This window comes from Oncorhynchus masou, chromosome 19, assembly GCF_036934945.1.
Source record: "Oncorhynchus masou masou isolate Uvic2021 chromosome 19, UVic_Omas_1.1, whole genome shotgun sequence".
NCBI classification, from domain to species: Eukaryota; Metazoa; Chordata; class Actinopteri; order Salmoniformes; family Salmonidae; genus Oncorhynchus; species Oncorhynchus masou.
In genome coordinates, this window is record NC_088230.1 from 7,745,087 (window position 1) to 7,770,734 (window position 25,648).

Genomic DNA, 25,648 nt, shown 5'->3' on the forward strand with positions numbered 1-25,648 from the left:
TTTTTCTTTACATGAATGTGCTGACAACAAAATCACACAAAATGTATCAATGGAAATCAAATTTATCAACCCATGGAGGTCTGGATTTGGAGTCACACTCAAGATTAAAGTGGAAACCACACTACAGGCTGATCCAACTTTGATGTAATATCCTTAAAACAAGTCAAAATGAGGCTCAGTAGTGTGTGTGGCCTCCACGTGCCTGTATGACCTCCCTACAACGCCTTTTTTGAGCAGTGTATATAAGGCAATTCACTAGGGAGTTACGACAAGCAGTGAGCTGTTTTATATGGAAGCTTAAACCCGCCACCCCCCAAAAATTATACAATGAAATGCCTCATGATTTGTCAAATCGTGCACATTTAATCTGCGCTTCAGTTTGATCTACTGCAGCCTATAACAACCACAGCTGCCTGGTCAGGAGAAACTAAGAGGTAATTTAATGTATTTATAGCCTTAGCTATGCATGTAGTTATAGCCTAATATAGGCCCATTTATTTGTGTTCTGAGTAAATGTGAATGGGATCAAATTTGGTTTATATTCAAACTTCAGGTGGCTAACTTTTGATTTTGTTAATCCAAAATAATTATTAACTGGAATATATCAATCAACACGGTAGTGATGACATACTCTCTGAATACCCATACTTATGTCCTAAATAGTAGTATATTTGAGTATGTGGGGAAAAAATAAAGTTTAATAGTATGTGAAATTTTGAAAATCAATTATACTTTAAATGCCCGGATGTCATACGCATTTTGACTTTGACAACAGCTGATGTCGGGATGTGCTACCGAAATCAACGAATAGCGGGGAAAATGCAATCGCGAGTGATGCATTCTCAGTATGCGTTAAATGCCAATATGTTATACTAATTTTGGCTTTTCATTCATTAGAATTCGCTGCACACTTTTCGGGAATTTCACAGCCGCAATGCATTGGTAGGGGGGGGCTGCTAGTTGTGATAGATCTCTTCAATGAAACAACTTGAAAGATGGCGAATAGCGAAGATTCTGCGGTCGTGTTCAAATGTAAGTCATTTTTGTTCTCCTTAAAATGATCACTACCATTTATTCATAACGTTACAGCTTTGAAAACAGGTCTACAGCCTCCTGCTTTTAGCTAGTTATGTGCTTTAGAAGGACTAAAAGTTAGAACTGTTTGAACAGTAATGTTAGATACAAAGTTACTTGCACGCTGTTGAGCGACAACTTAATGTACTGAACAAAAATATAAACGCAACATGTAAAGTGCTGGTGCTGTGTTTCATGAACTGAAATAAAAGATCTCAGAAATATTCCGTAAGCACAAAAAGCTTATTGCTCTCCAATTTTGTGCACACATTTGTGTGCAAGATAATCCATCCACCTGACTGGTGTGGCATATCAAAAAGCTGATTAAGCAGCATGATCATTACACAGGTGCACCTTGTGTTGGGGACAATAAAAGGACACACAACACATTGCCTCAGATGTCTCAAGTTTTGAGGGAGCTTGCTATTGGCATGCTGACTGCAGGAATGTCCACCAGAGCTGTTGCCAGATTATTTAATGTTAATTACTCTACCATAAGCCATTTTAGAGAATTTGGCAGTACGTCCAACCGGCCTCAAATCCGCACACCTCGTGTAACCACGCCAGCCCAGGACCTCCACACCTCCACCTATGGGATTGTCTGAGACCAGCCACTCGAACGGCTTCCCGAGAACCCTGCTTACCTCCTCCGGAACGCTTCGCTGGAGAGTCAGGAACCTGTCGAGCATTTCTCTCCCTGATCTTTGTGCTGCTGCCCTCGTCCTTTTCCTCATACCATCTGTAAATAGTCCACCCAACTACCTCATCCCCATATTGTTATTTATGTTTTGCTCTTTTGCACCCCAGTATCTCTACTTGCACATTCATCTTCTGCACATCAATCACTCCAGTGTTTAATTGCTAAATTGTAATTATTTTGCAATTATGGCCTATTTATTGCCTTTACCTCCCTAATCTTACTAGATTTGCACACACTGTATATAGACTTTTCTATTTTCTCATTGACTGTACGTTTGTTTATCCCATGTGTAACTCAGTGTTGTTTGTGTTGCACTGCTTTGCTTTTGTGTTGCACTGCTCGCAGTTGTAATTGAGAACTTGTTCTCAACTGGCCTACCTGGTTAAATAAAGGTTAAATAAAAACATTATAAAAAGACCAGGTTCATCAGTAGGTACGAGTACTCTGGTGGGCCATATGGATAATTTTTCTTCTCCCCTTTCCTTCTCCCTTTCTCCGCTATCCCTCTCCTTGCCATCCTGCAGTGGAACGACCAGTCAAAATCTCTCCGTGTACTCATTGACTCTGGGGCCGATGAGAGTTTCATGGACACTACCCTGGTGTCAAAGCCGGGAATCCCCACTCAACCCCTCTCCATTCCCATGGACATTAGAGCACTGGATGGGCACTCTATAGGCAGAGTCACCCAAGATACAACTCCTATCAACCTGAGTGTCAGGGAACCAAAGTCAGACTATGCAGTTCATGCTCATCAAGTCTCCTCAGTTACCCGTGGTATTGGGGTTTTCATGGCTCCAGCATCACAATCCCCTCATTGACTGGACTGCTGGTGCTATCATGGACTGGAGCCCGTTCTGCCATGCTCATTGCGTGAAGTCCGCAGCCTGCCCCAGGACGTCTTCCTGTGGGCTCAGAAGAAGCCTTGAACCTCTCCACCATTCCCATGCAGTACCAGGACCTCCGGGAGGTTTTCAGCAAGGCCCGGGCCACTTCGCTTCCTCCACATCGACCCTATGACTGCGTGATCGACCTTCTCCCGGGCACCACACCTCCCCGGGGAATGCTGTATTCACTGTCGGGTCCGGAGACCAAGACTATGGACATGCACATTGAGGACTCCCTGGCTGCAGGGTGTATCCATTCTTCTGCCTCCCCTGCTGGGTTCTTCTTTGTGGAGAAGAGAGACAAAAGCCTCCGCCCGTGCATCGACTACTGGGGCCTCAATGACATCACTGTTAAGAACCGCTACCTGCTACCACTCCTCGCCTTGGCTTGCGAGCCACTCCAGGGGGCCACCATTTTCTTTAAGTTGGACCTCTGAATTGCTTACACTCTGGTGCGGATACGGGAAGGTGACAAATGGAAGACAGCCTTCAACACGGCTAGCAGACACAACGAATACCTGATGATGCCATTCAGTCTGACCAACGCTCCTGCTGCATTCCAGGCCCTGGTTAACTTGTTATGGCTGGGGGCAGTATTAGTAGTTGGATGAATAAGGTGCCCAGAGTAAACTCAGGTCCAGTTGCTAATATATGGATATTATTAGTAAATTTGGATAGAAAACAGTCTGAAGTTTCTAAAACTGTTTGAATGAGTATAACATAACTCATATGGCAGTCAAAAACCTGAGAAAAAATCCAACCAGGAAGTGGGAAATTTGAGGTTGTAGTTTTTCAACTCTTTGCAGTGTCTATGGGGTCAAGTTGCACTTCCTAAGGCTTCCACTAGATGTCAACAGACTTTAGAACCTTGTTTTATGCTTCTACTGTGAAGTGGGGGCGAATGAGAGGGGAATGAGTCAGAGGTCTGCCAGAGAGGCATGAGCTGACCACGCGCTTTCACGTGATAGTTAGCTTGCGTTTCATTGCAATTCTTCAGAAAAAGGAATTCTCCTGTTGGAACATTATTGAAGATTTATGTTAAAAACATCCTAAAGATTGATTCTATACATCGTTTGACATGTTTCTATGGACTGTAACGGATCTTTTTTACTTTTTGTCTGCACCTAGTGATCGCGCGTCATGAATTTGGATTACTGGGCTAAACGCGTGAACAAAAAGGAGATATTTGGACAAATGATGGACTTTACCGAACAAATTACACATTTATTGTCGAACTGGGATTCCTGGGAGTGCATTCTGATGAAGAATATCAAAAGTAAGTGAATATTTATAATGCTATTTCTGACTTCTGACTACACAACATGGTTGATATCTGTTTGGGTTGTTTTGGTCTCTGAGCGCTGTACTCAGATTATTGCATGGTGTGCATTTTCGGTAAAGCTTTTTTGAAATCTGACACAGCGGTTGCATTAAACTTCTTCTTATCTAAAGTTCCACGCATAACACTTTATCTTTTATCAATGTTTATTATGAGTATATCTGTAAATTAATGTGGCTCTCTGCAAAATCACCGGATGTTTTGGAACTACTGAACATAACGCGCCAATGTATTTTGAGATTTTTTATTGAACAAAACATACATGTATTGTGTAACATGAATTCCTATGAGTGTCATCTGATGTGGATCATAAAAGGTTATTGATTATTTTATCTTTCTGCTTTTTGTGACTTGGCTGGAAAAATGGCTGTGTTTTTCTGTGACTGGGCACTCACCTAACATAATCGTTTGGTGTGCTTTGGTCGTTACGCCTCTTTAAAATCGGACACTGTGGTGGGATTAACAAGAAGTGTATCTTGAAAATGGTGTAAAATACTTGTATGTTTGAGGAATTTCTAATTGAGATTTCTGTTGTTTTGAATTTGGCGCCCTGTACTTTCACTGGCTGTTGGTCCCCACACTTCTCTTTTCTTCTAGTACTCCTGATTTGTCAATTTGGTTTATCTGTGTTGTAATGTTCATACTATGCAATATTAGTTTCTATCTCAACGGTTACAGGGTCTAGTCTAGCTAGCTTACAGTGCACATAACCTGTTGGTGAAAGTAATGGTAAGCTCCACCCGTTACTGTTTCACTTTGGCACTCCAAGGTGAAATAAAGGATGTGACAGTCTAGCTCTCTAGAGAAAGTTTGCACAACTCTACTTTGCTCATGTTTTGGTGAATGCTCATGTAATGTTGAATTTGTTATGTTTTTTCAGGATCTACTTGATGGAGTGTGAGCTGGAGGGGCAGCTATCACCTGCATGGGTGGAAAATAAGTGGGAGAACCATAAGCAAAAATAGACGGTACGCTACTGTATGTTATCTTGACATTTATTGCTGTGCTATACTTGGCTAATAAAGTTACCCTTTTCTCTGAGAGCAACACTACTTTCCCATCTATTTCCTATGCTTCATTGGCACATTCAAGTGTGAAGATATACATGTTAGAACGGTGCAAGTATTCCAGAGAAATATACTGCAATTGGCATAACACCTTTTAACAGGCCTTTACATGTAGCTAGTATGTTTGATGCTGAAAGCTATCCTTTTCCATATTTTTCAGGAGTTGAAAGCTCCCCCCACCGGAGTCAGCACAGAGGGAGGGGAGGCCACAGCCACTCCATCACCCCACCGGTCATCTCCTCCCTCCCAGAAGGGTCCAGATGTGGATGTGGGAGAAGAGGTGATTGCCAGGGAGACACGCCTTATGTCCATTTTAGAGGCCCTGATTAAGAAGTAGTACTATGTATTTTGTATGTAGCTATTGATTTATTTTTATACTGTTTTCAATGAAGTCTTTTTTTTATCCCAAAGTGGATTTCTGTTTTCTCATTGAAAAGTGTTTGTTTGTAATAAACATTTATTGTTGTTGTGTTTTGCTTTCAATATTTCAACATTCAAAAATGTACTCGCAAATCTGAGCTATTGTTGCAAGTGCATGGTAACAATGAGATAAGTTGAAAGAAAAAATGAACCTGCACACTGCTCTTGCTAGTATCACTTTTTTATTGAAGCTTAAAGTTCCGGCTTCTTGGCCTTCGTCAGAGCTTTTTGCTCTACTAATATAAATAAACCATCTTTTTATAATAATAATTGATTACATTTCTATAGCGCTTTTGATAACAATCTCAAAGTGCATCAAAAGCAAAAAATAAACAAGCAATACATCATCAGTAGCCTAGTTGACTAGGGCAACCAAGAGAGGCCAGGTCTTTTGAGTGGATGCACTTTCCATAGATGCGTGGCTCCCGAGTGGCACAGTGGTCTAAGGCACTGCATCTCTGAGCAAGAGAAGTCACTACAGATACCGGGCTGTATCACAACCGGCCGTGATCGGGAGTCCCATAGGGCGGCGCACAATTGTCCCAGCGTCGTCCGGGTTAGGGGAGGGGAAGGCCGTCATTGTAAATAAGAATTTGATCTTAACCTCTTACACTTATGGTGGCGCTATTTCATTTTTGGAAGAAAAACGTTCCCGTTTTAAACAAGATATTTTGTCACAAAAAGATGCTCGACTATGCATATAATTGCTACTGTTCGAAAGAAAACACTCTGACGTGTCCAGAAATACAAATATCTTCTCTGTGCGTGCCCTTTAACGTGAGCTTCAGGCAAAACCAAGATGACTTGGCATCCAGGAAATGACAAGGATTTTTGAGGCTCTGTCTTTCATGATCTCCTTATAAGGCTGTGAACGCAAGAGGAATGAGTCTGCCCTTTCTGTCGTTTCCCCAAGGTGTCTGCAGCATTGTGACGTATTTGTAGGCAGATCGTTGGAAGATTGACCATAAGAGACCACATTTACCACGTGTCCGCCCGGTGTCCTGCGCCGAAATTGGTGCGCAAAAGTCACCTGCCAGTATTTTTCCATGGGGCACAGAGAGAGAAGCAAGCTTCCATGAACTGCATGTCAATGAAGAGATATGTGAAAAAACACCTTGAGGATTGATTCCAAACAACGTTTGCCATGTTTCGGTCGATATTATGTAGTTAATCCGGAAAAAGTTTCACGTTGTAGGTGACTGCATTTTCGGTTCGTTTCGGTAGCCAGGCGCAATGTAGAAAACGGAACGATTTCTCCTACACACAGACGCTTTCAGGAAACACTGCGCATTTGGTATGTGGCTGGGAGTCTCCTCATTGAAAACATCAGAAGCTCTTCAAAGGTAAATGATTTTATTTATTTGGTTATCTGGCTTTTGTGAAAATGTTGCGTGCTACATGCTACACAAAATGCTATGCTAGCTTTGCATACTCTTACACAAATTAGTCAATTTCTATGGTTCAAAAGCATATTTTGAAAATCTGAGATGACAGTGTTGTTAAGAAAAGGCTAAGCTTGAGAGCAAACGCATTATTTTAATTTTATTTGCGATTTTCAGAAATCGTTAACATTGCGTTATGCTAATGAGCCTGAGGCTTAGTCACAATCCCGGATCCGGGATGGGGAGTTTCAAGAGGTTGACTTGCCTAATTAAATAAAGGTTTAAAAAAAAGATGGAGAGGGACAGTTCATGGCTTGATCAGAGGAAGGTGGTTGTCACGATGTACCAAGGTGGGTGGAATCAGGCGCAGAGTGCAGGTTTCGGTGATTTGACAGTTTATTCTCCGATGCACAAAAGACGACGGTCAACCCAACACACAGGGTGAATAATCCAACACAGGATCATAATAGACCGGAGAATAAAATACAAGTACTCCACCAAACGACACGAAGACAAAACCAATCCCGCACAAAACAAGGGCGGGACAACCTACTACATATAAGGACACTAGTTAACTAAAATACACACAGGTGAAACCAATCAGACAAACGAAAAAGGGAGCGGTAGTGGCTTGTAGGACGGTGACGACGACCGCCGAGCACTGCCCAAACAGGCAGGAGAGCCAACCTCGGCGGAAGTCGTGACAGTGGTTGGGGAAATGGTTGATGAAGATCAAGTCTGGTGACCTTGTAGAGAGATAGCTACTCTGGGGACCAGCCCGAATTATGTAGCCACTGGACTTTTCAGTGGCTGATTCAAATCATCTGAAAAAAACATGCTCCAACTCGAAATTACAAGTCTAGAAATTTGGGCATCATCCTAGAGCTCCAATTTCTTTGATTTGAAGATTACAGACATTAAGATTTTTCCCAATCTGAGCTCATTTTGTTTCCAAATTCCCAGTTGTAATGTTAAAAACATTTGTTTTGTATGATCTACTATCAACATTGTACATTTTGGTGGTGGGGATGGGCTACCATAGTTTTACTTTTTTATTTTTTATATTTCACCTTTATTTAACCAGGCAGGCTAGTTGAGAACAAGTTCTCATTTGCAACTGTGACCTGGCCAAAATAAAGCATAGCAGTGTGAACAGACAACACAGTTACACATGGAGTAAACAATTAACAAGTCAATAACACAGTAGAAAAAAAAAAAAAGAGTCTATATACATTGTGTGCAAAAGGCATGCGGAGGTAGGTGAATAATTACAATTTTGCAGATTAACACTGGAGTGATAAATGATCAGATGGTCATGTACAGGTAGAGATATAGGTGTGCAAAAGAGCAGAAAAGTAAATAAAAACAGTATGGGGATGAGGTAGGTAAAAATGGGTGGGCTATTTACTTGGCTCAGTGCAGCCGGCAATTTCAGAATGTAACAGGCTGTTACTGCAACTTCAAGTAAAAACTCAATAAAACAAGTCTCAAATATTAGGAAAATGTCTGCACAAAATCTTATCTCTGCTATTACCATACTGTCGGAGAGTTGGGCCTAATGAGACAACTCTGTTCTCACTGCCCTGCTCGGAGGGGGGCAACTGTCGGGAGCATGTCAAGCATGCCACACAGAAGAAATATCAGCACGTGCAGAGAAGCATGAGATTGAACTTCACTCAACTTTATTGCTTTTCCCCCATTAGTTAACACTATCAACATTTCCCTTTACTGTGGGAATTGTGATCGAATCAACGCAATATTAGCCACTTTCAAGATGTCATGCCCTGTTCGAAATATATTATGTTTATTCTTCATTTATTTGGTCAGGCCAGGGTGTGACATGGGTTATTGTGGTGTGTTTTTGTCTTGGGGTTTTGTGGGATGTCTAGCATTAGTCTATGGCTGCCTGAGGCGGTTCTTAATCAGAGTCAGGTGATTATCGTTGTCTCTGATTGGGAACCATATTTAGGCAGCCATATTGTTTTGTGGGTGATTGTCCTTAGTGTCCTTGTTCCTATCTCTATGTTAGTTTACACTAGTATAGGCTGTTTCGGTTTTCGTTACGTTCTTTTTGTTTTTTGTAGTATTTGTATTGATTCGTGTTTTCAGTTTTTTCATTAAACATGGATCGCAATCTACACGCTGCATTTTGGTCCGACTCTCCTTCGCCTACAGAAAACCGTTACAGAATCACCCACCACAAACGGACCAAGCAACGTGTCAACAGGCATGAGCCACAGGAGAAACAGCGTAAAAAAGGACTTTTGGACTTGGGAGGAAATTCTCGACGGGAGAGGACCCTGGGCTAAACCCGGAGAATATTGCCGCCCAAAGAAGAACTGGAGGCGGAGAGAGCTGAGAGGCTTTGGTATGAGGAGAAGCAACAGCAGCAGCAGGAGCAACAATATCAGGACTACACTACTTGGGAGGAAATAGACAGGTGGGCGGTCGACCCAGGGAGAGTGCCGGAGCCCGCCTGGGATTCACTGGAGCAGTGCGAAGAGGGTTATAGGAGAATGGAGATGGCGAAGCAAGCACGGCGGCGTGGAAGGAAGCCTGAGAGTCAGCCCCAAAACTTTCTTGGGGGGGAACTCACAGGGAGTATGGCTACGCCAGGTAGGAGACCTGCGCAAACTTCCTGTGCTTACCGGGGGGCTAAAGAGCCCGGGCCGGCACCGTGTTATGCTATGGAGCGCACGGTGTCTCCAGTGCGGGTGCATAGCCCGGTGCGGTATATACCAGCTCCTCGTATTGGCGGGCTAGAGTGGGCATCGAGCCAGGTAAAGTTGGGCAGGCTCGGTCAGTGCGCCTGCACGGTCCGGTCTACCCAGTACCACCTCCACACCCCAGCCCTCCGGTGGCAGCTCCCCGCACCAGGCTTCCTGTGCGTGTCCTCGGCCAAGTACCACCAGTGCCAGCACCACGCATCAGACCTACTGTGCGCCTCGCCTCTCCTGCGCTGCCGGAGCCTCCCGCCTGTTCAGCGCTACCGGAGCCTTTCTCCTCTCCTGCGCTGCCGGAGCCTCCCGCCTGTTCAGCGCTGTCGGAGCCTTTCTCCTATCCTGCGCTGCTGGAGTCTCCCGCCTGTTTAGCGCAGCCCGAGCTGTCAGTCTGCATGGAGCAGCCACAGCTGTCAGTCTGCATGGAGCAGCTAGAGCTGTCAGTCTGCATGGAGCGGCCAGAGCTGTCAGTCTACATGGAGCAGCCAGAGCTGTCAGTTTGCATGGAGCAGCCTGAGCTGTCAGTCTGCAAGGAGCTGTCAGTCTGCAAGGAGCTGTCAGTCTGCATGGAGCTGCCAGTCTGCATGGAGCAGCCAGAGCTGTCAGTCTGCAAGAAGCCGCCAGAGCCGTCAGTCTACATGGAGCAGCCAGAGCCGCCAGTCTGCATGGAGCAGCCAGATCTGCCAGTCAGCCAGACTCTTCCAGATCCGCCAGTCAGCCAGACTCTTCCAGATCCGCCAGTCAGCCAGACTCTTCCAGATCCGCCAGTCAGCCAGACTCTTCCAGATCCGCCAGTCAGCCAGACTCTTCCAGATCCGCCAGTCAGCCAGACTCTTCCAGATCCGCCAGTCAGCCAGACTCTTCCAGATCCTCCAGTCAGCCAGACTCTTCCAGATCCGCCAGGATCTGCCAGAACCGTCAACCAGCCATGATCTGCCGGATCCAACTACCTGGCTGAGCTTCCTCTCAGTCCCGAGCTTCCCCTCTGTCCCGAGCTGCCCCTCTGTCCCGAGCTGCCCCTCTGTCCCGAGCTGACCCTCTGTCCCGAGCTGACCCTCTGTCCCGAGCTGACACTCAGTCCAGTGGGGTTCTGGGTGAGGACTACTAGGCCATGGTCGGTGGCGAAGGTGGACTATCCTAGGACGCGAGGAGGGGGGATTAAGACATTTATAGAGTGGGTTCCACGTCCCGCGCCGGAGCCGGAGCCGCCACCATGGACAGACGCCCACCTGGAGCCTCCCTATTGTTTTGATGTGCGCCCGGGAGTCCACACCTTAGGGGGGAGGTTCTGTCACGCCCTGGTCGAAATATATTATGTTTATTCTTCATTTATTCGGTCAGGCCAGGGTGTGACATGGGTTATTGTGGTGTGTTTTTGTCTTGGGGTTTTGTGGGATGTCTAGCGTTAGTCTATGGCTGCCTGAGGCGGTTCTTAATCAGAGTCAGGTGATTATCGTTGTCTCTGATTGGGAACCATATTTAGGCAGCCATATTTTTTGTGTGTTTCGTGGGTGATTGTCCTTAGTGTCCTTGTTCCTATCTCTGTGTTAGTTTACACTAGTATAGGCTGTTTCGGTTTTCGTTACGTTCTTTTTGTTTTTTGTAGTATTTGTATTGATTCGTGTTTTCCGTTTTTTCATTAAACATGGATCGCAATCTACACGCTGCATTTTGGTCCGACTCTCCTTCGCCTACAGAAAACCGTTACACAACATACTGAAACAAAATTAACTATGCAAGACTTAGTATTCAAAAAAATTATAAGAGATTTTGTTGTAGGCAGAACGCATCGGAATAGGATTCTATTGCATTGACATGCACGACTCAAGCACCTACTCTACAAAGACTGGTGCACCATAACCAATCAGTGCTACAGTAGGCCTATACGCAAATAGACCATTGTATGGATATGCCATTCACTTTGAGCTGGACTGTTTTTACAGCATCAGCGGTCGTGAGTAGATGCGCTTGTTTTGAGATCAAAGCGACAGCTACATGTAGCCCCATGTGCACATTTGTACATTTGTTCATATCCTTTGCTAGTTAGTGAGTTATTAGCCCAGTTATACACAATTTGTAGTCAGCAATGGGGGAGTGATTGATTCCTACAAGAGAACAAAACGTGTGCATTTCCAGACAGCAAGTCAGGTAAAGAGCTTTTTTTTTTTCTTAAATGGGAAGTGTTGTATTTTGAGACCGGCTTGAATAAGCTTAAGTAGCCAGCATGCAGAGGGTAGTATGCTCTGTCTGATTCTCTGTAATAATGGTATGGGAATTATAATGCATTTTATTTTGTAAAGTATTTATTTTGCATCAAACAACACAACATTTTCAGTCACCTCGTTGTCTGAAGGACAGGTGGAAAAACAGGTTCATGTAAAGCCCTGCATGCTTTTGGAATGTAGGCCTATATTGAACATTAAACATTTGGCTGCTACTGTAGGCTGAAAAATAGAACAGCTATTTCCATGTTAAAATGTTATTGGATGCATTTTCTCCATTGTTTTTGATGGAAGGCCACTCTGATTGGCCTACATTACAATAAAATTGCCACAGTGGCCTACTTGACCACTGTTAAAACTAACTTAAAGCAGGTACAGCCTCAGTGTTCACAGTGAACGTGTGCTGTAAGTTTGCACTCATCAGACCTGGAATTTGCTCAGTGATGAAAACAATTACAGGGAACACAGTTTAGTTCAATAGAAATGCCCTGAAGCTAACTCACCTCTGGCCTCATAGCTGAAAATACTGGCCTTTCTTAGTTAGCCAGCTGGAAACTTGACACCATAGAGATAAAAGTTTATATCCGACCGAAACCTTACCTTGAGGAGGTGGCAGGCATTGTGTGAGGGGTGGTCGGGGGGCTGCGTGATGGAGATTTGGGCTGACAAAGTGTTTAACATTACTACACCAAATATGTTCTCTACTTCCTCTTCTCCCCGTGATGCAATAATTATGGAAAAGTACCCATCCCAAGTCTCAGATGTCCGAGTGTACTTAAGGTTTTATTAATAGTAATTATTAATAACCAATATATTCCCTATTCATTCTGCTTTTCTAATTTCTAATAACCAATAAATGGCACATTCACGTATAGTTGTACATTTGAATACATTTTATAATCCTATGTGCATTTTCAGTAAACCCAAAACATGTCACTTCTGGAACCAGTAGAGTGTGGAGCTTCACCAAGGTTTATTTACATGCGCACCTTTTGTTATACAAACTAGATTACAATTCAAAATGGAATACACAGGAAAAATACCCACTAACATCAACATCGTCGAGAATAAGCGAGTGTACTACAGGGGTCAAAGAGCAGAGATCATAGGTGACAGCATGGAAGGTGAGGGGCGGGGCAAACAATGTGCAGAAGGTTCTAGGATCAAGAAGAGCTTTGAAGAACGGGGGGCTCGTGTCAAGACTAAAAGAGTAACTAGTGGCACTTCTGTCTTTTTATTCTGGACATGGAGGTAATTATTATTATTATATTTAACCTTTATTTAACTAGGCAAGTCAGTTAAGAACAAATTCTTATTTACAATGATGGCCTACCCCGGCCAAACGCGGTGCTAATTGTGCACCTTTCCATGCGACTCCCAATCACGGCCAGATGTGATACAGCCTGATAATACTGTGTGTGGATGGCATGCGCCATCATTATGGGGCTAAACGCAGTAGCAAAGAATGCATTTGTGGAATATCTGTTCCGGGCTGACTGGGTTCTTTCTCCCCTTCTCTGTCTGTCTGTACACTATAATACAGGGGTATTTCTAAAAGGGTTAAGGTGCAGTGAAGAGTCAGAAGTTCTAGGTTTGTTGGAAGTCACAGATTCCAGAAAACAATGGGGTTAGAAGATTTCAAGTTTAGGGGATCTACTGGGACTCAGGGATTCTCCCCATATTGAGAGAGCTGAGTGCACCACTGGTGTAGAACTTCAGTGAAGGGGTGGGGGCTGAAAAGAAGCAGTTAGGGGTCATGCACTACATTTCGGGTAGCACTGCTACAGTAGATCACCTACCCAGCCATACACAAGCACTCCTCTGCCTCAGCCTCCGGGTGACGGATATACATACACACGTTTGTTTGTACACTGTTTTACAGGACAGCCAGGCCAGGGCAACCCTCTGATTAACTACCCCAGACACAGAAGGGGTACCAGCGGCCCAGATGCTGCTACAATGATGGTTTCCTGGTTCAACAAAAGCATTGCTAACACTATTTTTTTATTTTATCTTTATTTTACTAGGCAAAGTCAGTTAAGAACAAATTCTTATTTTCAATGACGGCCTAGGAATAGTGGGTTAACTGCCTGTTCAGGGGCAGAACGACAGATTTGTACCTTGTCAGCTCGGGGATTTGAATTTGCAACCTTGCGGTTACTAGTCCAACGCTCTAACCACTAGGCTACCCTGCCGCCCCAGGGTAGCCTAGTGGTAGTGTCTTCCCTCCCACCCGGCAAGTAATGTAAAGTTTTTTCTTCAACTCTACCTTTCCGAGGCATCACAAAAAACCAAGGGTCAAGTACTACATGAGTATATAAGGACATAGACTGAGTATATATATATGCATTTCACACAATTCATTATGCATAAATACAGTACATGCATACAGAGGGGTGCTGTATGCGCCATGAAGGATAACGAAGGATAACATATCCTTGTGAGATAAACATCAATAATTGAGATAAAAGTCCAGTCACACACACATGAACACAGATACAGGAGAGACCTGTAGGAGCACCAGGTGTGTCTGTGAGGGGTGTGGGTGTGCGCGCATCATGAATTCCACATGAGAAGAAAAAACTACGATGACAAAAAATTAAACGACAGGACCAAGTGAAGATTTTCCTCTTGAAAGGTCATAGTTCACAGGTTACAGGTTCACAACACAAGCATTATTTTTTTTGCCAACAAAGGACATGTTGTTGCGTGTCCTACCATGGAGATGTGACCTGGGGTAATGTTAGGTATGGGCTAGCTCCCTCTTCCCCCTGAGTGATGGTATATGCAGATACTAACATGCCCCTCAAGCCCACAGTGAAACAACAAGCAGAGCAAAAACATATATCCCTGCTCTTATTTTTTTATTTTTCGCTATATGTGTGTGTTGTGAATTTGGCTGCCAGTATCACCTACATGTACATGTTTCAAGTAATTTGGCAATATACACAGATAGCTTATGGTTTTGCTCAAGAAAAACAAAATGGTTGCCAGGGGGGGTGGAGCCTGACTGTACAACCTCCTGGCCTCTCAGCGCCACCCTGCTGTTGCTACTTCTAAGGCTACGGCTCAGCAGGCCGCGTAGGTAAAACGCACAGATTGCTAGAGCCTGGACTCAAACACTGTTTACATCATAGCACCTGTTATGGTGTGTAAATGTACACAACGCAAGAACATAGGTATTCATTTTGGCTACATATGCTGTCTACACGTCCTGGATACAACCTTCCAATTAGCTAAGAAATAACGGCTAAACTCCCCCCTCCTCCTCGGCTCTTCCTTCAACTTGAAGCTTCCACTACAGTGTACTTTACATAGATCCATGACAGATTATTTATTCAATTTTCCTTTTTTTTACAGTTACAAAGTCTGAAGTTTACATACACTTCGGTTGGAGTCATTAAAACTTGTTTTTCAGCTACTCCACAAATTTCTTGTTAACAAACTATAGCTTTGGCAAGTCGGTCAGGACATCTACTTTGTGCATGACACAAGTAATTTTTCTAACAATTGTTTACAGACAAATTATTCCACTTATAATTCACTGTATCACAATACCAGTGGGTCAGAAGTTTACATACACTAATTTGACTGTGCCTTAAACAGCTTGGAAAATTCCAGAAAATTATGTCATGGCTTTAGAAGCTTCTGATAGGCTAATTTACATCAATTGGAGGTGTACCTGTGGATGTATTGGAAGGCATACCTTCAAACTCAGTGCCTCTTTGCTTGACATTATGGGAAAATCAAAATAAATCAGCCAAGACCTCAGAATTTGTTTTTTGTAGACCTCCACATCTCTGGTTCATCCTTAGGAGTAATTCCCAAATGCCTAAAGGTACCACGCTCATCGGTACAAACAATAGTGCGCAAGTATAAACACCAGGGGACCACGCAGCCGTCATACCGCTCAGGAAGGAGATTACGTCTCCTAGATGAGCGTAATTTGGTGCGGAAAATGCAAATCAATCTCAGAGCAACAGCAAACCTTGTGAAGATACTGGAGGAAACAGGTACAAAAGTATCTATATCCACAGTAAAACAAGTCCTATATCGACTTAACCTAAAAGCCCGCTCAGAAAGGAAGAAGCCACTGCTCCAAAAGCGCCATAAAAAAGCCAGACTACGGTTTGCAACTGCACATGGGGACAAAGTTCATACTTTTTGGAGAGATGTCCTCAGGTCTGATGAAACAAATATAGAACTGTTTAGCCATAATGACCATCGTTATGTTTGGAGGAAAAGGGGGAGGCTTGCAAGCCGAAGAACAACATCCCAACCGTGAACGACGGGGGTGGCAGCATCATGTTGTGGGGGTGCTTTGCTGCAGGAGGGACTGGGGCACTTCACAAAATGGATGGCATCATGAGGAAGTAAAATTATGTGGATATATTGAAGCAACATCTCAAAACATCAGTCAGGAAGTTAAAGCTTGGTCGCAAATGGGTCTTCCAAATGGACAGTGACCCCAAGCATACTTCCAAAGTTGTGGCAAAATGGCTTAAGGACAACAAGTCAAGGTATTGGAATGGCCATCACAAAGCCCTGACCTCAATCCCATAGAACAGTTAAAAAAACATTTATTTTTTAACCTTTATTTAACTAGGTAAGTCAGTTAATAAAATATTCTTATTTTAAATGACGGCCTAGGAACAGTTTGTGGGCAGAACTGAAAAAACGTGTGATAGCAAGGAGGCCCACAAACCTGACTCAGTTACACAAGATCTGTCAGGAGGAATGGGCCAAAATTCACCCAACTTATTGTGAGAAGCTTGTGGAAGGCTGCCTGAAACATTTGACCCAAGTTAAACAATTTAAAGGCAATGCTACCAAATACTAATTGAGTGTATGTAAATTTCTGACCCACTGGGAATGTGATGAAAGAAATAAAAGCTGAAATAAATCATTCTCTCTACTATTATTCTGACATTTCACATTCTTAAAATTAAGTGGTGATCCTAACTGATCCTAACAATCAGGAATTGTGAAAAACTGAGTTTAAATGTATTTGCCTAAGGCGTATTTAAACTTCCGACTTCAACTGTAGATACACACAAACAATTACCAATCTATCTGTATAGTATTTGGCTAAGGATAATTGTACATCATTATAATTTGTATTATAAGTCATTTTAAAACTGGAACTAATCAATCAAACTCATGTAAAACAACAAAACCTGAAGTGCATGGCGTTATGTTTATGTCAACATCGTTCCTAAGGGGCTATGGAGTCTTGTCATTTTGGGAGGTGTGTGTGTGTGTGTACCGTGTGTGTGTTGTCGCTATTTTAAATGCAGATATTGTCTCCTTCCTTCAATTGAATCAATACTTTTTTATACAAACAGGTGTGGTGCAGATACAGTGATGATGATAAAACAGGAATTTAAAACAAAAATTAAAAAAATCACTGAGTGAAAACAGAGGGAAGATGTTCAAGGTAACTCACCCCAGAAACCACTATTAGATTTCACACAACATTACTTTTGTTTTTGTTTAACTATTTTCATCTTTCAAACAGGAATTACTTCACTGTACATTACAACCTTGCTTGCCACATTTCCTGTTTTCCCATCCCAAAATCCCTTCAAATCATAAACAAAACAGTCTCTCTCTCTCTGAAATCTTTCCAATTAATTTTGTCCCGACTGGTATTTTCTCAAAAGAAGATTGCATAATTCTGAGATGAGCTTGTTGTGAAGATTTTACATAGTTTATTTTTTATTTGTTTGTTTTGCAGAAGGCTTTGAGTAACTGACAGTAGCATCTTGTGAGTCTGTGTCTTTGAAATCATTCATGGTTGGTCAGAGTGGGAGCAAAAGTAGGTTTCTCTAGAGGAGGTCTTGTGTAAACAGAGGGTTTTTATTCCACGTTGTGCTGATGGCAGGTTTGGCAAAAAGGACATTTTGTGTCTGATCTTCTCATGCTTTACAGTTGGGACCTGGAGAGAGGGAGATATGGGAAATGACATCAGATCTGAGTGAATGGGATGAATTTATAATCATAATTCAAAATCAGATTATTACCCAGCAAAAAATGTCCACATTGGCACTACAGTGCCTTGCGAAAGTATTTGGCCCCCTTGAACTTTGCGACCTTTCGCCACATTTCAGGCTTCAAACATAAAGATATAAAACTGTATTTTTTTGTGAAGAATCAACAACAAGTGGGACACAATCATGAAGTGGAACGACATTTATTGGATATTTCAAACTTTAACAATTCAAAAACTGAAAAATTGGGCGTGCAAAATTATTCAGCCCCCTTAAGTTAATACTTTGTAGCGCCACCTTTTGCTGCGATTAGAGCTGCAAGTCGCTTGGGGTATGTCTCTATCAGTTTTGCACATTGAGAGACTGAAAATTTTTCCCATTGCTCCTTGCAAAACAGCTCGAGCTCAGTGAGGTTGGATGGAGAGCATTTGTGAACAGCAGTTTTCAGTTCTTTCCACAGATTCTCGATTGGATTCAGGTCTGGACTTTGACTTGGCCATTCTAACACCTGGATATGTTTATTTTTGAACCATTCCATTGTAGATTTTGCTTTATGTTTTGGATCATTGTCTTGTTGGAAGACAAATCTCCGTCCCAGTCTCAGGTCTTTTGCAGACTCCATCAGGTTTTCTTCCAGAATGGTCCTGTATTTGGCTCCATCCATCTTCCCATCAATTTTAACCATCTTCCCTGTCCCTGCTGAAAAAAAGCAGGCCCAAACCATGATGCTGCCACCACCATGTTTGACACTGGGTATGGTGTGTTCAGGGTGATGAGCTGTTTTGCTTTTACGCCAAACATAACGTTTTGCAATGTTGCCAAAAAGTTCAATTTTGATTTCATCTGACCAGAGCACCTTCTTCCACATGTTTGGTGTGTCTCCCAGGTGGCTTGTGGCAAACTTTAAATGACACTTTTTATGGATATCTTTAAGAAATGGCTTTCTTCTTGCCACTCTTCCATAAAGGCCAGATTTGTGCAATATACGACTGATTGTTGTCCTATGGACAGAGTCTCCCACCTCAGCTGTAGATCTCTGCAGTTCATCCAGAGTGATCATGGGCCTCTTGGCTGCACCTCTGATCAGTCTTCTCCTTGTATGAGCTGATAGTTTAGAGGGACGGCCAGGTCTTGGTAGATTTGCAGTGGTCTTATACTCCTTCCATTTCAATATTATCGCTTGCACAGTGTTCCTTGGGATGTTTAAAGCTTGGGAAATCTTTTTGTATCCAAATCCGGCTTTAAACTTCTTCACAACAGTTTCTCGGACCTGCCTGGTGTGTTCCTTGTTCTTCATGATGCTCTCTGCGCTTTTAACGGACCTCTGAGACTATCACAGTGCAGGTGCATTTATACGGAGACTTGATTACACACAGGTGGATTGTATTTATCATCATTAGTCATTTAGGTCAACATTGGATCATTCAGAGATCCTCACTGAACTTCTGGAGAGAGTTTGCTGCACTGAAAGTAAAGGGGCTGAATAATTTTGCACGCCCAATTTTTCAGTTTTTGATTTGTTAAAAAAGTTTGAAATATCCAATAAATGTCGTTCCACTTCATGATTGTGTCCCACTTGTTGTTGATTCTTCACAAAAAAATGCAGTTTTATATCTTTATGTTTGAAGCCTGAAATGTGGCAAAAGGTCGCAAAGTTCAAGGGGGCCGAATACTTTCGCAAGGCACTGTATGTGGGCCCAAATATTGGCCCCATGTACATTTCTTGTGGACAGACTATGTAAACATAAATGGTACCGTAGATAAAGGGTGTTGTAAAGAGAGCGAATGGAGCTTTTCGTTCCAGTTCCGATACTTGTTCTACCTCTTCTCTTAACACGTATGGACCCAGAACTTAATTCAGTGTCTGACCAATTACGCAAGACTTCCCAAATTGGGCCAATGCGCCTTTGCTCATTGGCTCCATGTTGGCCCCCAAGGCATTTGCCCAGTGTGGCCCAGTGTGGATGGCCCATATCTGGTGAAGGCACCCCTCACTTTACCTGAAGTAAGCCCATCTGTTCCCAGAAAACATGTCTAAATTGGCACAATGTGGGCCCAAAACAGGCATAAATATTGGCCTGCCGATGCACTTGTTCTATTTAAAAGGAATTTATTAAATTATAATTTATTTATTACAATTTAATAACTGTGTGGGCTAGCCTGTGTTGGGCTGGTGTGGTCTAGCCTGTTCCCACCACCGAATACCCTGGGCCAATGGGGTGGTTTTTGCTGACTAACTGTAATCCAAGTGACACAGTCCAAAATTACTTTCAAGCAACATGACAAATCGATATACATGCTTTCACTATTCTCTGCTAGACAGCTAGACAGCTAGAGACAGACAGAAAATCACATATTCTCTCTCTCTGGCACTAATGGCAGTCCCAGATGTACACAGACAGTGACATGGACTCTGACCTACTCCGCCACCTCCAGAGCGAACCCCCCTCTCAGCCAGGGACCCAGTTCTGAGGTCCCTGCTTGGTACTGGTGAAGCTGCTAAGGTTGGTTCCGTTCAGGTTGGCCAGAGACTCAAAGTTAAAGTCCAGGCCATCTGCGTCCATCAGCTCATTTCTGATGATGGACTCCATGTCACACTCCAGGCTCCCGTTAAACATGTCCAAGTCCAGGTCAGTGGGAAAGCGGTCGGGGCCTAGCGAGCAGATCCCACCACTGCCACCAGCGCTCCTGTTCAGGAAGAGAGACGAATCAATCTGCATCATAGAGGATCCGTTTGATCCAAGTCTCAGTGGAGAGTGCAGGAGCTGCTGCTTGGCGTTAGCCTCGTTGTTCAGGCTCAGACCCCCGTTCAGGGTCCTGAGGGAGCCCTGGTTGTGGTTGTGAGGGTGCAAGAGACCTCCCTGCCCTCCCTGTCCAGCAACCATGGTCCCAAAGGACATCATGGGGTCGCTGCAGAGCATGAGGCCTCGCCGGGAGTTCTGGGAGATGACAGCGGCGGCGCTGGCCTGTGACATCAGCGGATCGGACTGGGTCATCATGACGTCGCTGTGGCTATGGCCCTCTGAGTTGAGCAGGTCCTGCAAGGTCTGGCTGCCGAAGCGGGAGATGCAGGAGAAGGATGTCTGCTTATTCTCCTGGATGGTCTGCATGGGGGCGGGCCGCAGGGAGGAACCCGCTGCGAGGGGCCCGAAGATGGAATTATTGTAGCCGCCGCTGCTTGCACCATTAGAGGGGGATGCAGCGGAGGGAGAGGCGGCTGAGGAGGTGGAGCCCAGCCCGGCAGGCTTGGAGCCAAAGCTGAACCCGGTGGATCCTCTCTGAGTGGTCGGTCCGGTTGGGTTGGGGGCCAGAGTAATGTTATCCAGCAGCTCATCCATCAGGTCATCCGCCAGCCCGTCGTTCAGGTTCATGGTTCCTGCCAGGTCTGCCAAGCGAGGCAGCTCTGCGGGTACTGCCTTCCCATTGGGTGTGGGAGCGTTCCCGGGCGACAGCGCCCTGCCAGGGCTGGAGTATAGCATGGGCGACAGCGGCGGTTCATCGTCCGGCACCTCGTCCAGCTCTGGGTTGGCTAGGATGGGCGAAAGGCGCCCGCTCAGCGTGCTGGCGTTGGAGTTGGTGCGTGAGCGGAAGTCTGTCCAGGCATCCAGGTCCTCACTGCTCCGTGATGTGGGGCTGCCTGGCCACTTGGAAAGCCCTGAGGGGCTGTCTCCGCCCCCCTCGCCTGCCGCCACTGCCTGGAGGGCCGCCTTCTTCTTGGCTGCACGACCGCGGGCAGACTTGGTGTACTTGTTGCTGTTGTCCATGGAGACAGCACGGCGCCGGGGGGCCTTCCCCCCTTTTCCTCCCTCCGGGTTTATCATCCACCAGGAACTCTTTCCCGTTCCCTCATTCTGGACACGGATGAAACGACTGTGGAGGGAGAGGTTGTGTCGGATGGAGTTCTGTCAGAGAGATTGAAAAGAAAGAGCGAGACAGAGAGAGAGAGAGAGAGAGAGTTAGAGAGTCCACTACAGTGCTCAAAATCATTGAAAAGTAATTAAGCAAACAATGCATGTAATCATTATGGAGTATTCATGTTATTTTTCATTTTTCCATCAATGATTGTATGAATCATGTTAATTAAGTCCAGGAACATTGATTTATAAACCACCCATTGAGTTTGTACTCAATGTTCTTTGAGATGAGCGCTGCTAGAAGAATAAAGCTTAGACTGTTCATTCCCTGCTGAATGGAACGCCACAGATAGCAACACATGAATAACATGCGGCAACAATTAGCGTTGATGTTCCTATTGTAGTGTGTGCATGTACACACACACACACACACACACACACACACACACACACACACACACACACACACACACACACACACACACACACACACACACACACACACACACACACACACACACACACACACACACACACACACGGCACTCCCGCCACGACATTGCGTAACAGGCAGGTTTTGAAGTGTGCGTGTGTACTTGGCAGGGGTATTGTGAGTCATCGCTGGTGTGTATTGATCTGAGACAAGCTCCTTCATGCTCAGAACAGAGTTGGGAGACACACAGCAGGTTGTGTTATTCATCATCAAATATTCAAACAGTTTGTTTTCATAGCAGGGATAAGCCTACATCAGGGATGGGCAACTGGCACCCTGTGGACCAATACAATTTTTTTTATAATATATTTTTTTAAACTCAGCAAACATTTTTTAGATTGGTAAATTAGTCTAGCGGCAAGCTATCTAGACTTAGTAAGCATGGTTCGAAATACTGACCGGGGTGGGGACCATTGATCATCAGCTATCATATTAAAAACAGCAAACATTTTCCTCCACCCTATAACAAAATATGTAGAATTGCAGGAAATTAGCTGTAAAACGGCAACATTTTCTCTCCACCCCATGGCAAATGGAGTAGAATTACATGAAATTAACTTTAAAAATGTAAATGTTCTTTGCTGTCATGAGGGAGGCCGCTAAAATGTTTTGCTCACAAGATTATGATTTCATAATGGTACCAGTAAAATTAAAGGCACCATAATACCATACCACTCACAGAATCCACATGTCCATCGCAGCACACACACACACACAGAAAATAACACCCATCTATCCGTGGCCATGTGGACGCTTCAGCTGACATTTTTTTATATATATACATATATATATATATATATATTTACCTTTATTTAACTAGGCAAATCAGTTAAGAACAAATTCTTCTTTTCAATGACGGCCTAGGAACAGTGGGTTAACTGCCTGTTCAGGGGCAGAACGACAGATTTGTACCTTGTAAGCTCGGGGATATGAACTTGCAACCTTTCAGTTACTAGTCCAATGCTCTAACCACTAGGCTACATGCTTTCATATACAGTACCATGGCCCATTTATGATGGAGTAATGAACACACACTCTCTAACCTCACATATCATCGCCGGACAAGGGAAGACTGTAAGACAAGGGAAGACTGTAAGAACAAAGCTCCAGACTACTGGTCTATTGGTTACATCCTCTACACACAGGATGAATGGACATAACTACTTAATAATGTGTGTTATCTGTGGCTTAAACATAGAGTGATGGCTGTGCATGGTTACTCCACAAACAGTAAGTTTTATACCAAACATGTTTCAACACGCAAAAATCTTTGTAATTTTACTGATTATGAATAGGGAGGCAACCCAAAAGAACTGACCACATTAAGGTACTGCAATGGATACTCATCCATGCCTCTTTCCAGTTTCTTTCCAAACATATGGTTCTCTATGGGCCCTGAGAGAGACTGGGCTTTGATATGTGACCCGTTTCAGGAAACTAGGCGTATGTCGCAAGTCACGATTTTACAGGAGAGCCATTTGAACGTTTACATTTGATTTTCAAATCAAAATGCATTTTTTGGCAGAAATGCCTTCTGGAACATGTGAACTTTCATGTGCCTTAATAACAAACTTGTATGCCATCTGTAAATGGAGAAAACACCCGATTACAGATCACCAGATTACATCTTCAAACTAAGGGCAACCGTGACATGGCATCCGTGACAGGGAGACGCATCCATCACGCATGATGATGTATACGGGTAAGATAGCTAGCTACATTTTCAGATATTACACATTTCTAATTTTGACAGAAAGTGGTTTCATTTCAAGCTAAATTGAACTGTTAGCTAGCAAGCTAACGTTAGCTGGTTGGCTCCCTAGCTTAAGTTACGTTGATGATGTTATTATTCATATCCCAGAACCATTTGATGGTTAGAGCCTAATGTTAGCTAGCTACATGTCTTAACTTCTCTGGCCAAAAGCCAGGGAAAATGCAGAGCGCCAAATTCAAATAAATGACTATAAAAATCAAACTTTCATTAAATCACACATGCACACAACGCTACACTTGTTGTGAATCCAGCCAACATGTAAGATTTCAAAAATGCTTTTTGGTGAAAGCAAACAATGCTATTATCTGAGGATAGCACCTCAATAAACAAAGAGAGAAACCATATTTCAACCCTGCAGGCGCGACACAAAATGCAGACAAGTCCCATAAACATCACAAATGGTCCTTTCGTTTGATTAATTCCGTCGATATACAGTGGGGCAAAAAAGTATTTAGTCAGCCACCAATTGTGCAAGTTCTCCCACTTAAAAATATGAGGCCTGTAATTTTCATCATAGGTACACTTCAACTATGACAGACAAAATGAGAAGAAAAAAATCCAGAAAATCCCATTGTAGGATTTTTAATAAATGTATTTGCAAATTATGGTGGAAAATAAGTATTTGGTCACCTACAAACAAGCAAGATTTCTGGCTCCCACAGACCTGTAACTTCTTCTTTAAGAGGCTCCTCTGTCCTCCACTCGTTACCTGTATTAATGGCACCTGTTTGAACTTATCAGTATAAAAGACACCTGTCCACAACCTCAAACAGTCACACTCCAAACTCCACTATGGCCAAAGAGCTGTCAAAGGAAACCAGAAACAAAATTGTAGACCTGCACCAGGCTGGGAAGACTGAATCTGCAATAGGTAAGCAGCTTGGTTTGAAGAAATCAACTGTGGGAGCAATTATTAGGAAATGGAAGACATATACAAGAACACTGATAATCTCCCTCGATCTGGAGCTCCATGCAAGATCTCACCCCATGGGGTCAAAATGATCACAAGAACAGTGAGCAAAAATCCCAGAACCACACGGGGGGACCTAGTGAATGACCTGCAGAGAGCTAGGACAAAAGTAGCAAAGCCTACCTTCAGTAACACACTACGCTGCAGGGGACTCAAATCCTGCAGTGCCAGACGTGTCCACCTGCTTAAGCCAGTACATGTCCAGGCCCGTCTGAAGTTTGCTAGAGAGCATTTGGATGATCCAGATGAAGATTGGGAGAATGTCATATGGTCAGATGAAACTAAAATAGAGCTTTTTGGTGAGTTGCATCCAAAGGACACCAAACCTACTGTGAAGCATGGGGGTGGAAACATCATGCTTTGGGGCTGTTTTTCTGCAAAGGAACCAGGACGACTGATCCGTGTAAAGGAAAGAATGAATGGGGCCATGTATCGTGAGATTTTGAGTGAAAACCTCCTTCCATCAGCAAGGGCATTGAAGATGAAATGTGGCTGGGTCTTTCAGCATGACAATGATCCCAAAAACACTGCCCGGGCAACAAATGAGTGGCTTTGTAAGAAGCATTTCAAGGTCCTGGAGTGGCCTAGCCAGTCTCCAGATCTCAACCCATAGAAAATCTTTGGAGGGAGTTGAAAGTCCATGTTGCCCAGCAACAGCCCCAAAACATCACTGCTCTAGAGGAGATCTGCATGGAGGAATGGGCCAAAATAACAGCAACAGTGTGTGAAAACCTTGTGAAGACTTACAGAAAACGTTTG

At 43.8% G+C, this 25,648-nt stretch overlaps 1 protein-coding gene across 3 annotated transcripts in view; it reads right to left on the minus strand.

The window, feature by feature from the left end:
- Positions 1–12,759: 12,759 nt before the first annotated feature.
- Positions 12,760–25,648, minus strand: part of LOC135505752 (forkhead box protein O3-like) — a 57,801-nt gene continuing 44,912 nt past the window's right edge. For 2 of the 3 annotated variants that reach the window (XM_064924847.1, XM_064924846.1), the window contains 2 exons: positions 20,217–21,700; positions 12,760–17,746 (listed from right to left, as the gene is read on the minus strand). In XM_064924847.1, the coding sequence (XP_064780919.1) occupies positions 20,249–21,700 (1,452 nt within the window). In that variant the 3' untranslated portion in view covers positions 12,760–17,746; positions 20,217–20,248. The remainder of the gene's footprint in view (positions 17,747–20,216; positions 21,701–25,648) is intronic. The other variant, XM_064924848.1, reaches the window with a different exon arrangement.